This window comes from Oryctolagus cuniculus, chromosome 13, assembly GCF_051225735.1.
Source record: "Oryctolagus cuniculus isolate XC-2025 breed Fujian yellow rabbit chromosome 13, ASM5122573v1, whole genome shotgun sequence".
Taxonomy (NCBI): domain Eukaryota; kingdom Metazoa; phylum Chordata; class Mammalia; order Lagomorpha; family Leporidae; genus Oryctolagus; species Oryctolagus cuniculus.
Window position 1 is genome coordinate 105,618,019 of NC_142879.1, and position 13,531 is coordinate 105,631,549.

The window sequence follows — 13,531 nt, forward strand, 5'->3', positions numbered from 1 at the left end:
GTGACACGGGGATTATGTTGCCCACCTTGCAGAATTTTGATGAAATGGGGTAACAGTCGTAGCACAAGGCAGGCCCTGGGAACGTAGCTCACTTTCACTGCTCTGCCAACACTCACCAAATGAAACGAACCCAACAGCTCACAATCCCAGAGTTTATCATTCTAACAGTAGTGTCCCCAAACCTCCCCAACTCAGTGTGACCTCAGAATGGTTATTACCCTTCTCCAGCCTCTAAGGTGATAACGAGAGCCTAAATCCTTCTGGCAAATCCTTCTCATTGTGATTGCACAAGTCTGGCCCTGAGACAAAGATGCAGGAAGGAAACCCTCTCTGGGATACAGTCAGCACGTCTCCCACGTGGGTGGCAGGGGTCAACTATGTGAGCCATCACCTGCTGCCTCCCAGGGTCTGCACTGGCAGGAAGCTGGGACTGGGAGCTGGATCTGGGATGGGATCCAGGAACTCATATATGGGATGTAAGTGTTGTAATGACTAGGTCAAATGCCTGCCTCCCTATTTTTTCTTTTTAGAATTTTTAACCAGAGCTCATTAAACTAACAGGACCTCAGAGAACTATACAAAGCCTCCCCTCTCCTGAAAACAGTAGATAATCAGATGATTCTAAACTCTTGGGAGGAGTTTGAGCTCATATAACAAGTAGCAAGATTTTACCGTACTTTCTGGTGAGCGTTTTTCTTTAATAAAAATCTACCTTGTTTAATTTATTTTTATATTTCCTCAAAATGATCCATGGACAAAGATATTCACAAATAAATATTTAATGAGTTAAAAACAAACATGAAAAACTGAGAATGACAGTCACAAAGACAAGTTGGATTTGGAGAACCTTTCATTTAAAGGACATTTCCTTACCTGTTTTTGTCAGAGGGTGGTTGACAAGTTGCCGAATGACACTGTTTTCCGAGGACCTCAAAAGTAGCACGATGTCAGTTGGAAGAGTGTCTCTATTCTTAGCTAAGAACCCGCTTGCGCTGTAGAGGACCTGGTGATAAAGTACGTGGTCAGATGACCACAGTCGGTGTCAACACCATCAACATAGCATCAAGAGGTATTTACTGGGGCCAGCGCCGTGGCTCACTTGGCTAATCCTCTGCCTGCGGCACCGGCACCCCGGGTTCTAGTCCCTGTTGGGGGGCCAGATTCTGTCCCGGTTGCTCCTCTTCCAGGCCAGCTCTCTGCTGTGGCCCAGGAGGGCAGTGGAGGATGGCCCAAGTCCTTGGGCCTCTGCACCCGCCTGAGAGACCAGGAGGAAGCACCTGGCTCCTGGATTTGGATTGGCGCAGTGCCGGCTGAAGCAGCCATTTGGGGAGTGAACCAATGGAAGGAAGACCTTTCTCTCTGTCTCTCTCATTGTCTATAACTCTACCTGTCCAAAGAAAAAAGAAAAAGAAAAAAAAGTATTTGCTGAGAACTCACTCTGCACTGAGCACAGGGACACACAGATTTTCAAAGATTTCTTTTACAGTTTGATTGAGAATGTGAGCCTCTCCAGCTTCACAGTGCATCTTTTTTTAAAAAAAGATTTATTTATTTGAAAGGCAGTTACAGAGAGACAGAAAGAGAGGGAGGGAGGAGGGAGGGATAGGGAGAGGGAGGCAGGAAGGGAGAGAGATAGAGACCTTCCACCTGCTGGTTCACTCCCCAGATGGCTATATAGGGCAGGGCTGTGCCAGGCTGAAGCCAGGAGCCAGGAACTTCATCCAGGTTTCTGATGTGGGTGTGCAGGGTCCCAAGCACCTGGGCCACCCTCCACTGCTTTTCCCAGATCATTGTCAGGGAGCTGGGTCAGAAGTTCAAGGTCTTGAACTTTTGCCCAAATGAGATGACAGTGTCGCAGGTGGTGGCTTTACCCACTGTGCCACAATACCAGCCCCCACAGTGGATCTTAGAGAAAAATCCTAATAAAAGAAATGAGGGGGCCATTACAAGAAGGGGTCCAATTGCAAGAACTATCACAGAAACTACGATCTTGCACAAAGGCCACCGTGAGCTTGCACAAAAAATACGTTTATGAAGACACCTACCCAGCAATTGCCTACTAAACTTTGGAAGGACACCACCTTGTTATTAGTCCTTGTAGCCAAGGAGAATTGCTTCCCATTAAGTAACTGCCACATTTTGGATGGAGGGTTTTTTAAAACTCTTTTTAAAAATATTTTATTTATTTATTTGAGAGGTAGAGTTAGAGAGAGAGGGAGAGACAGAAAGAAAGGTCTTCCATTCGCTGGTTCACTTCCTAAATGGCTGCAACGGCCAGAGCTGAGCCAATCTGAAACCAACAGCCAGGAGCTTCTTCCAGGTCTCCCACATGGATGCAGGGGCCCAAGCACTTGTGCTACTTTCCCAGGTCTTAGCAGAGAGCTAGATTGGAAGAGGAGCAGACTGGACACAAACCGGCACCCACATGGGATACAGGCACTGCATGGGGAGGCTTAGCATACTGCACTACAGCGCCAGCCTCTGGAAAGAGTTTTACTCTCCACAGTCCATGTGCTGGAAGCTTAGCCCCCAGTGTAGAACCTTTAAGAGGTGGAGCTTCAAGGGAGGTGATTAGGTCATTGGAGGTACTGAATTAACCTAGCTCTTGTGAGACCCCAGCTGGTTCCCCTAGGGGTGGGCTGCTATGAAAGAGCAAGAGTGGCCCTCTCTGCTCCTTGTCTCACCAAGTGATCCTTCCTATCACAGGCACCCCCAGCCCATGTCACCATCAATCATGATGTGATGTAGCCAAGGGGGCCCTCACTAGAGGCTGAATCCATAGGGGTGCTAAATCTTGATGTTTCAGCCTCCTAAACTTTGAGCCAAAAAACTTGTTTATAAAGTACTCAGCATTAGGTATTCTCTCTATTTTTTTAAGATTTTTAAAATTTATTTGAGAGGTAGAGTTACAGATAGTGAGAGGGAGAGAGAGAAAGAGGTCTTCCATCTGCTGGTTCACTCCCCAAATGGCCGCAGTGGCCAGAGCTGCACCAATCTGAAGCCAGGATCCAGGTGCTTCTTCCAGGTCTCCCACATGGGTGCAGGGGCCCAAGGACTTGGACCATCTTCTACTACTTTCCCAGGCAAAAGCAGAGAGCTGGATCAGAAGTGGAGCAGCCGGGACTAGAGCCAGCGCCCATATGGGATGCTGGTACCACAGACGGAAGATGAACCTACTGAGCCATGGCGCCGGCCCCAGGCATTCTCTTTAAAGATTTATTAATTTATTGGAGAGATCTTTCATCTGCTGATTCACTCCCCACATGGCCCCATTCATTCATTCATTCATTTGAGAGAGCCTCTACTGGTTCACTCCCCAGATGTCCCTAACAGCCATCTGGGTCTCTCATGTGGGTGGCAGGGTTCCAAGCACTTGGGCTATCATCCACTGTGTTCCCGGGTGCATTAGCAGGAAGATGGATTGGAATCTGAGCAGCTGGGCCTCAAACTGGTGCGCCAACATGGGACACCAGCATTGCAAGTGGCTGCTTAACCTGCTGTGCCAAAGTGCTGGCCCCTCAGGTGTTCTTACAGCAACAGAAAACATGCTGTCACACAGGGACCTTTCTCATTTTACCTTCCACAGCACTTGTTTTCTTGGGTCTCCCTGGATAGGCCCATATTCCGACATGGTACAAGTATCCTAGATTATAATCCTGTCATTCATTCCCTAGTGAATGCTTTTCTTTGGAGAGCATTTGCCTCCATTGTAGTTTTAAGTTGACGATCCTTCTTATTCAGTAAAAGCCTAAAAAGAAACTCAGGTGTAATTCTTAAGAGTGCTTACCTTTCCGGCATAATGGTGAATTCCAAAGCTAAGTTCCATTCTTTTGGGTCTCCAGAAGTACTGAGATTTCAAGTTGCCTTCAAATTTTTCTGTAGAAAAAGAATTGAACTCAAAAATCAAGCATGTAGGAGAACCTCAAAAAAATACTGTCTGAATCATTTCTTTCACCATAAAAGGAATGACATGCATTCAACAGTGACAGAGTATTTTATATAGCTAACTTAGGAAGATTTGGAATAGAATTCTGAATGGTAAAGTCAACCCCAAGACCATGAGCATCTCCCACCCCATACTGATGTGCAGCAGCAGTTCTTCACCCCTCCCATGCATCAGAGTCATCTTGAGGGCTTGTTAAGAGGCATGTGGCTGGGGCTCACCCCCAGCAGTGCTGGGGAGGGATCCAAGAATTCACATTTTTAACAAGTTCCCAGGTGATTCACAGGTGCCTGGTCAGGCACATTTGGTATAGAGAGAATAAACTACTTGACACTCGCTACAGAATTTTGTTTGATGTCAAGCCTGGAGCCTAAAACTTTGGTTTTGGGGCTGGTGTTATAGTACAGTGGGCTAAGTTACTGCTTGAGGTGCCAGCATCCCACACTGGAACACTGGTTCAAATCCCAGCTCCTCCAATTCTGATGGCTCCATGCTAATGCACCTGGGAAAACAGCAGAGGATGGCCCAAGAATCTGGGCCTCTGATACCCATGTGGGAAAACTTTTCTTTGATTTGGCCCAGCCTAGGCATTTGTGGCCATTTGAGGAGTGAACCAACAGATGGAACATCTCTTTTTCTCTCCTGTCTCTCTGTCACTCTGCCTTTCAAATACATAAATAAATCTTAAAAATAAAAACCTTTGGTATTTTGCTCTTTCTATTGTTGGATCTCCAGATTACCGTTGATTATTTAACTGGCACAATAGGATCAGGAAGGCAGTTATATTTCTATAACAATTTTGAATGTCTTTTTTTAAAATTTATTTGACAGATTGAGTTAGACAGTGAGAGACAGAGAGAAAGGTCTTCCTTCCATTGGTTCACCCCCCAAAATGGCCGCTATGGCCAGAGCTATGCTGATCCAAAGCCAGGAGCCAGGTGTTTCCTCCCAATCTCCCACACTGGTGCAGGAGCCCAAGCACTTGGGTCATCCTCCACTGCCTTCCCAGGCCACAGCAGAGAGCAGGAGCAACCGGGACCAGCACCCGGTGCCCATATAAGATGCCGGTGCTGCAGGTGGAGGATTAACCAAGTGAGCCATGGCGCCGGCCCTCTATAACAATTTTTACCACCTTCAGAGAATGTGTCACTGCATGTCCTACATTTTGATACATTTGATATCAAAATGTTCCTTGTAGGACAATCAGGTGACTGCTGTCACAACCCTGAGTTATTTTCTTGTCCATCTAGTATTGTGCAATTAGAGGTGAGAATTCACAAATCCATAGGTCACTGGAAGCAGTGGTAAGAAACAGGCTCTGGCTGTCACTAGCATGAAAAGAGAAAAATGTGAATTTAGATTCTACAAGCACTTACTACGCACAACCACTCTCTTCTCATCAGGAAACACAATGTTCCGCATCACAGAATAATCTTTTTCAGGGTAGGCATTGTGCAGCAGTTAGATGTAGTTTGGGATGTCCACATTCTACCACAGAGTTCTTGGGTTCAATTCCTGACTCTGCTTCTGAGTCCAGCATCCTGCGAATTCTATCATGGGAGGCAGCAGGTGGTATCTCAAGTAGCTGGGTCCCTGTCACCCACCTGGGAGACCTGGCTTGGATTTCAGGCCTCTGTGTTTGGGAAGGCCCAGCCTCGGTTGTTTCAAGCATATGAGGGGTGAGCCAGTGGATCAAAGAACTCTTTCTGTCTGTCTCTCTCTGCATTCCAAATAAAAAAATTTTAAATGAGTTTTTCAGATATTTGAAAAATCAAAAGTTTTTTTCCTTTGTAAATGTAAGTAGCATAAGATTTTCATTTGAATCATTTGGGATACTAATCTTCTAATAACATTATACACTCCTCAAACAGAAAAAGTGGAATCATTTAATCTTTCATTGATGACTTGGGATTATTACCATGGAGACTTATTAATGTACTGTAAATGAAAGGTTATTAAGGCATTTGAGGCTATTTGCCTCGATTAAATACAGAAACAGTGTTTTTCCTGCCTGTCAGCTATCTTTCCAAAAGTCTAGGTCTTTCCGCCCTGTTCACCAATTTTTTTAAAACTTATTTATTTTATTTGAAAGACAAATGTACAGATAGAGACACCAATCTTCCATCCACTGGTTCACTCCAAAATGGCTGGGGCTGGGTCAAGCCCAAAGCAGGAGCCAGGAACTCCATCTGGTTCCCCTGCAAGGCTGGCAGAGGTCCAAGTACTTTGTGCTTCTCAGGTGCATTATCAGGGAGCTTCATCAGAAGTGGAGCAGCCAAGACTGGAGCTGGTGCATATGGGATGCTGGCATTGCTGGTGGCAGCTTAATCCACGGTGCCACACTGCCAGCCCTTACCCAACACTTTCTAATTTAGAAATTTCTAAGGTCATTTCTAACCCAAGATCCTCCAGTTGGGGTACTTCTATGAAGTAAGGAGAAGTACAATATCCAAACACATTTTTAATTATTTACTCAATATTCACCAGTCTAAGTTATTTTCAGATTCAAAACTTCCTCTTAAGTCTTACATGCAGGCTTTCTGACTGCCATTTTAATGCCAGATAATTTTTTTTAAAGACAGTAATGTGTGTGTTTATTCATAATTGACACATACAATCATACATCTGTATGGGGTCCAGCGTGGTATTCCAGCGCATGTTCACAACAGGTAAGACCAGGATAAGCAGCATACCAGGCACCTCAAACGCTGATCACTTGTGTTGGGAACATGCAGAATCCCATTAGCTGCTCTGAGACACACGATTAACTGTTCAGTCAGTGACTTCCCGGTGCTGCAGGTCATCACCAGTTACCCCTCCCACCCAGCTGCACCCTTGCACCCATGGCCCATGCTCCTCCTCCCGGCCTCTGACAATCCCTGTTCTTCTGAGATCAGCTTTCTAAGCTTTCACACCGAAGTGAGAACATGCAGTAGTTTTCCTTCTGTGCTGACGCAATGTCCTCCTGGCTCATTTGTGCTGCTGCAAACAACAAGACTGCATCCTTTTTTATGACTGAGTACTATTCCACTGTGTAGGGGTAACCAGGTGCTCTTTATCCACTCATCCACCAACAGAGCACCCAGGTCGACTCCACACCCTGGCCGTGTGAACAGTGCTACAACAAACACGGGCGTATGGGCATCTCTTGGACATCCCGAATGCCAGATAATTTTTAAAAAGTCAATTAAAATCACATGACTGTATTCCTAAAACCATGCAGACACACCCAGCTGAAAACTCACCTATGAGAGTCTGGTCTGTAGCCTTGGGAAATCTACTTTCTTCATCAAGGAGGGAGAGTAAACCCATTGGCTTCTGCAGAAACATATCTAAGAGGGGCCGGTTATCCTCGTATTCAATAACTCTAGCGTCAACATCTTCATTGAGATATTCATTCTGTAACAGGTCATGATAGACAGAAAAATTCGCTTGAAACTTGGTGAATTGCACATAACTTGGCAGTTACTGCTGAAAATTCTACTTTATTTGTATTACCATAAATTTCTCCCTATGACATTGCGCTTAAGTGGAGGCTGTTAATTTATTTTTCTGAGCACAGAACTACTAGTTTATTTTTTTTAACTTTTATTTAATGAATATAAATTTCCAAAGTACGGCTTATGGATTACAATGGCTTCCCCCCCATAACGTCCCTCCCACCCGCAACCCTCCCCTTTCCCACTCCCTCTCCCCTTCCATTCACATGAGGATTCATTTTCGATTCTCTTTATATACAGAAGATCAGTTTAGCATACATTAAGTAAAGATTTCAACAGTTTGCTCCCACACAGAAACATAAAGTGAAAAATAATAGATGATTTTTTAAATGATGATGAAATCAGATCAGACCTATTGTCATGTTTAATCCCAGTGAGAGTCAAGTTGGGAATTGATAATTTCTTCTTCTTCTTCTTCTTCTTTTTTTTTTTTTTGTTTTTTACAGAAGATCAGTTTAGTATACATTAAGTAAAGAGTTCAACAGTTTGCACTCCCATAGAAACACAAAGTGAAATATATTGTTTGAGTACTCGTTATAGCATTAAGTCTCAATGTACAGCACATTAAGGACAGAGATCCTATATGAGGAGTAAGTGCACAGTGATTCCTGTTGTTGACTTTACAAATTAACACTCCTGTTTATGGCATCAGTAATCTCCCTATGCACCAGTCATGAGTTTCCAAGGCTATGGAAGCCTCTTGAGTTCTCCGACTCTTATCTTGTTTAGACAAGATCATAGTCAAAGTGGAGGTTCTCTCCTCCCTTCAGAGAAAGGTACCTCCTTCTTTGAAGACCTGTTCTTTCCACTAGGCTAATCCTCCGCCTTGTGGCGCCGGCACACTGGGTTCTAGTCCCTGTCGGGGCACCGGATTCTGTCCCGGTTGCCCCTCTTCCAGGCCAGCTCTCTGCTGTGGCCCGGGAGTGCAGTGGAGGATGGCCCAAGTGCTTGGGCCCTGCACCCCATGGGAGACCAGGATAAGTACCTGGCTCCTGCCTTTGGATCAGCGCGGTGCGCCGGCCGCAGCTTGCCGGCCGCGCCAGCCGTGGCGGCCATTGGAGGGTGAACCAACAGCAAAGGAAAACCTTTCTCTCTGTCTCTCTCTCTCACTGTCCACTCTGCTTGTCCCAAAAAAAAAAAAAAAAAAAAAAAAAGAACTACTAGTTTATTAAAGTCAGCATGGATTATACTCACAGGGTGGTCATATAAGGATTTCTAGTCTCTATACTAGAATTATATATTTCTCAAGTTTTATGACGTGGAGAGCACATTGGTAATGAGAAGTAATAAAATTATGTTCTGGAATTTATGTCATATTAGTCAGGTGTATCTTAGCACTGCACTTTCTTTCCCCACTGGGTTTATTGAGAGTGTTTACATAGCTTTTCAGTCAAGCTTTCAGACGCTTACAGTGTTAGTAGGGTGGACTACTACTCACTACCCAGTAGTGGGTCATGGGTTCCAAATCAATGGATTTAGAGCCACATACACATAGTTTCATACCTGGCTCTGATGCTTAAACACTGGGGTTGTCTTCCTCTATAAGCTCCTCTTCTCTCATCTATTAAGTAGAGGTAAGACTCCCCATCTCACACAATAAAAATATATGGCACATTAATTATCATTTGCCATTGAATATAAGACGTACGAAATAAAAATAATGAGCCTTTGACGATTACTATAGGGTTGTGGTGCTGGCACAACACAGGTGCCAATGATCTGTTTTACAAAAGGGATGTGAAGACCTGTGTTCCAGCTCTGCTCCTGCGACTTGGTGGTCATGCTGCACCCTACCCTGGCTGTGGTCTGTACCAGAGAGGACACACGGGGCCTCTGAATGATGACTTGACAGTGAGTGACAATTGTGTAGGGAGGTCACAGGTTCCCAGGAGATTATGTAACCGCTACCGTGAAAATACAAGGCAACATAAGATAGGCGGATGCTACGTTCAATGACCACAGGAGTTTAGAGAAAGTTCATTTGTTGCAATTTCTGGATATTAGCCAATGGCAAATGGGGCATTTGATAAGCTGCATACCTTTAATTACACTATGGTGGGAGCCTTATTTCAAAGGTGTCACTGGGAAAAATAAATGCATATTTAAAAATGAAACAACATCCAATGCATACAAATTTGATAGAATCCTTGGTCTAAGAAGTTGAGGATCTGAAAACCATTTGGCTTATCTAATACAAGAAAATGAACACAATGTCATGCAGTTTCACAGCTTTCGCATCAGAAGGCGACCTTGGGAGAAGCAGACAGCCCTAGAATTATTTACTGTGGGACACATTTTGCTGACAGCATGTAATAGCTTAAATCACAACTGCAAAGTTCAAAAGACCCTCTGTAGACTCTACAGAGGAAGCACGGAAGGTCAAGGTCTAAGCTGATGCATCCGTCACTTCTATTTGTGTCGAGGTTCACCAGATGCCTCTGCGACAGGTCACACTAGGCAGAGATGAGTGATGGGGAGAACCACAGGCTCCCCTGCTAGTATAGGGTCCCAGAGAAACCAACGGGGCACAAAATGCTATTACTGTACTCGTGATCATGCCCAAAACAATGTATTATGTATCTTTACAACAGTCTTGATCTCAAAATGATTTTTTAAAAAGATTTATTTATTATTTAATTGAAAGGCAGAGTTACAGAGAGAGAGAGGGACACACACACACACAGAGAAAGAGAGAGAGAGAGAGAGAGAGAGAGAGAGAGAGGGAGAGGGAGAGGGAGAGGGAGAGGGAGAGGGAGAGGGAGAGAGAGAGAGAGAGAGAGAGAGAAATATCAATATCAATCTCCCATCTGCTGGGTCACTCCCCAGATGGCTGCAATGGTCAGGGCTGGGTCAGTCTGAAGCAGGAGCCTGGAACTTCTTCTGGGTCTCCCACATGGGAGTCAGGGGCCCAACTCCTTGGGCCATCTCCCACTGCTTTCCCAGGCCACTAGCAGAGAGCTATATAGGAAGTGGAGAAGCCAGAACTAACCGGCACCCATGGGGGATGCCGGCGTTGCAGGTGGTGGTTTTACCCACTGCACCCCAATAATGGCCCCTCAAAATGCTTGCTTTTAAGCAGATATGAAGAAACAAAGCTCACAGTTCCTCAAAAATCCTCTGCTCCACTGTGCACATTAAAAAATACCATTAAAGCAGAGGTGAGTAGTGCTATTACCTGCATTAAAACTGACGTATTTAATGTACAAGGAAACTTCAAAAAATTCACAGAAAATGGAATGAAAAGATAAACTTATTTTGATGCATTTAAAAAAAAACAAATCTTTGCTTATTTATCTCATAATACATATTTCTTTCTTTCTTGTTTTTTTTTTTTTTTTATTTGACAGGTAGAGTTATAGACAGTGAGAGAGAGAGACAGAGAGAAAGGTCTTCCTTCCGCTGGTTTACTCCCCAAATGGCTCCCACTGCCAGTGCTGCGCCAGTCCAAAGCCAGGAGCCAGGTGCTTCTTCCTGGTCTCCCACACAGGTGCAGGAGCCCAAGCACCTGGGCCATCCTACACAGCCCTCCCGGGCCACAGCAGAGAGCTGGACTGGAAGAGGAGCAGCCAGGACTAGAACCCGGTGCCCATATGGGATGCTGGCGTCGCAGGAAGAGGATTAACCAAGTGAGCCACGGCGCTGGCCCCATATTTCCTGGGAACTTTTTGAAGACTTCCTCTCTTCTGATTGCCTGAATTTCCTTTTGAAAATGGCTAGATGAATAATCATTTTAAATACCCATCGAGGAAAAGTTGAAATCAGAAAGCTTAGAGGTTAAGAAACCACATACCAGAGTCAAGATCTTCCTTCTTTTTTATTGGATGTTGAGTGTGAGTTGTGAAAGGACATAGTAGTAACAGAGCCCATGGAAGATTCTCCCCCGTGGCTGTGGCCAACAAAGCAGGCTTAACAATTCAGGCCTGGAGAGATTCTCAATGACCACACTCAGCCCTTGGGCTCCCAGAGCAGCATGGAAGGGCGATCACTCTAGGAAGAGAGGCTGCCAGCTTCCATGTGGTTTCTGCAGCAATTGCACGTTTAAGCATAAATTGCTCAACATAAATTAGTAACCAGTCAAGGTCAACTGTCATCATTTAAGTCTCACCTCCTTGGAGACCTTCTCCACCTCTCAAATGAATTCAGGGACTTCCTTTTCTCCACTGGTCACTCTGTGCACTCTACCATGCCCTAGAAATTTTCACAGTGTTTCTAGCATGCTTATCCATTTATGATCCTTCCTCTCTACCATGAGAATGACAACTCCACGGAAGTAGGAACTCAGTTACTCACTGCCGCATCCAGAGACTTGGGCATGCTACATCAATGACTTGGTCTTTTGGACTGAATTGTGTTCCCAACCCACATCCGAATGACTGTGTTTCAGATAGGGATTGTAAAGAGGTTCTTCAAGTTATGTGAGGTCACGAGGGTGGGGGCCTGATCCAACAAGGCTGGAGAGACCCTAGGGACTAGAGTACCCAGGCAAGGCCGAGTGGGGCACAGTGAAGAGCTGATTACAGCTGCCCGTGCAGAAGCTGTTTGGAAAAGTGTTTTTCCGGGTTAAAAGAAGATAACAGTGCAGATAACAAACTGAGTGCGTGTTAATTTCTGATTGCAGTTGTCTTCCTTGTCTCGGAAGACTGACAGTCCAAGTAATGCCAAATGCTACAAACGCTTGTTTTGGTGCAAAACAAATTTTGAAAACCATGCAAAGTTTTTTCATTATATACATATGCCATAGACTTTTTGAAGACCCCACACATATACCAATGATAATGTTTAATTTATAAATTGGACACAGTTAAAGAAATTTAGGATAATGGGAAAATTATAATAGCATACTGCAAAAGAAGTTATTTAAAACTTACGAAGTAATTTTTAAACATTTTCCATTTTGTATTTTTAAAACATGGTTGAACATGGTTAACTGAAACCACAGAAGGCTAAACTGAAGGAGAGGGGGACCACCGTATAAATGCATCATGCATGCATTGTAAAATTTAAAATATGGAAGAATCATTAAGACCTTAAAATTCAATTGTAAAATTCAATTGCTCTCTCTGAGGACTGCACAGATCCTTTGTGCGGTTCTTATGGCAGTGCGGAAGAGTATTGCTCCCAATGTGGGCTAACCCCTGGGCATTGATCACCTTGGAAGAGAGGAGGTGAGGATGTGAATACGCCAACAGAGGTAATCAAACCCTCCCTTCTGATACACAAAAGAGGAGATCCGTCACGCCCATCTTGGGTGTCACCCTGGATACTCGCCCCACCCAGAGCTCCCTGGCCACACCCAGCACACACTTCTGGTTTTTACTGTTGGAGTAGACATTATACAAAGCCACAGAGGCATAATTCAAAGATAAAAGTGATCAGAGTAAAAAACTAACAAGTATTTCCACAGATGCCTAAAAATAAACCTAGAAATTCAAGAGACAAGACTAAGACAACACCATGCCCTCAAAGGAACACAATAACACTTCACCATTAGAATGTGAAGACGAAGACTAATGGAAAGCCTGAAACGGAATTCAAAAGATTGGTCACAGGATTACTCAGAAGAATGAGAAGCAAATCAATGAATGAAAGAAATCCATACATGGCATGAATGGAAATTTTCCCCATGAAACTGAGATTTTAAAGAGAAATCAAAATGAAATATTGAAAATGAAAAATTCAATAGATCAAATAAAAAATGCAGTAGAAAGCATTAACAACACACTTGGTGAGTTAGAAGAAAGAATATCCAAGCTGGAAGACAAATCTTTGGAAATTTTTCAGTAAGATAAAAAAAAGGAAGAAATTACAAAAATTAAAACTGTTGGAGATTTATGGGATAACAAGGCAAAAGGAGAGATACAAGTTCTGGATGCTCTAAGTTGGTTAAGCGAGTCTGGGGCATCTATTCATGTCAACAGAAAAGTGGGTTGTGAGGAGATACAAGAGGCACAGCTGCCAATGAGCAGATAAGAGCAATTGCTATTTCCTAGACTTAGACTTAGACTTATGAAGATGTTTCAAAAGTAAGACAACTAATTGGAGGCAACCATTTGAAGAAATATGAAACTATCTACTCAGTAAGCTGTAG

General features: G+C 44.0%; 1 protein-coding gene across 1 annotated transcript in view; it reads right to left on the reverse strand.

The window, feature by feature from the left end:
* Positions 1-13,531, reverse strand: part of MYO3A (myosin IIIA) — a 236,160-nt gene that overhangs the window by 51,984 nt on the left and 170,645 nt on the right. The window contains exons 21-23 of the mRNA XM_089312433.1: positions 7,189-7,342; positions 3,788-3,876; positions 874-1,003 (exon numbers count right to left, since the gene is read on the reverse strand). Of these exons, the coding sequence (XP_089168559.1) occupies positions 874-1,003; positions 3,788-3,876; positions 7,189-7,342 (373 nt within the window). The remainder of the gene's footprint in view (positions 1-873; positions 1,004-3,787; positions 3,877-7,188; positions 7,343-13,531) is intronic.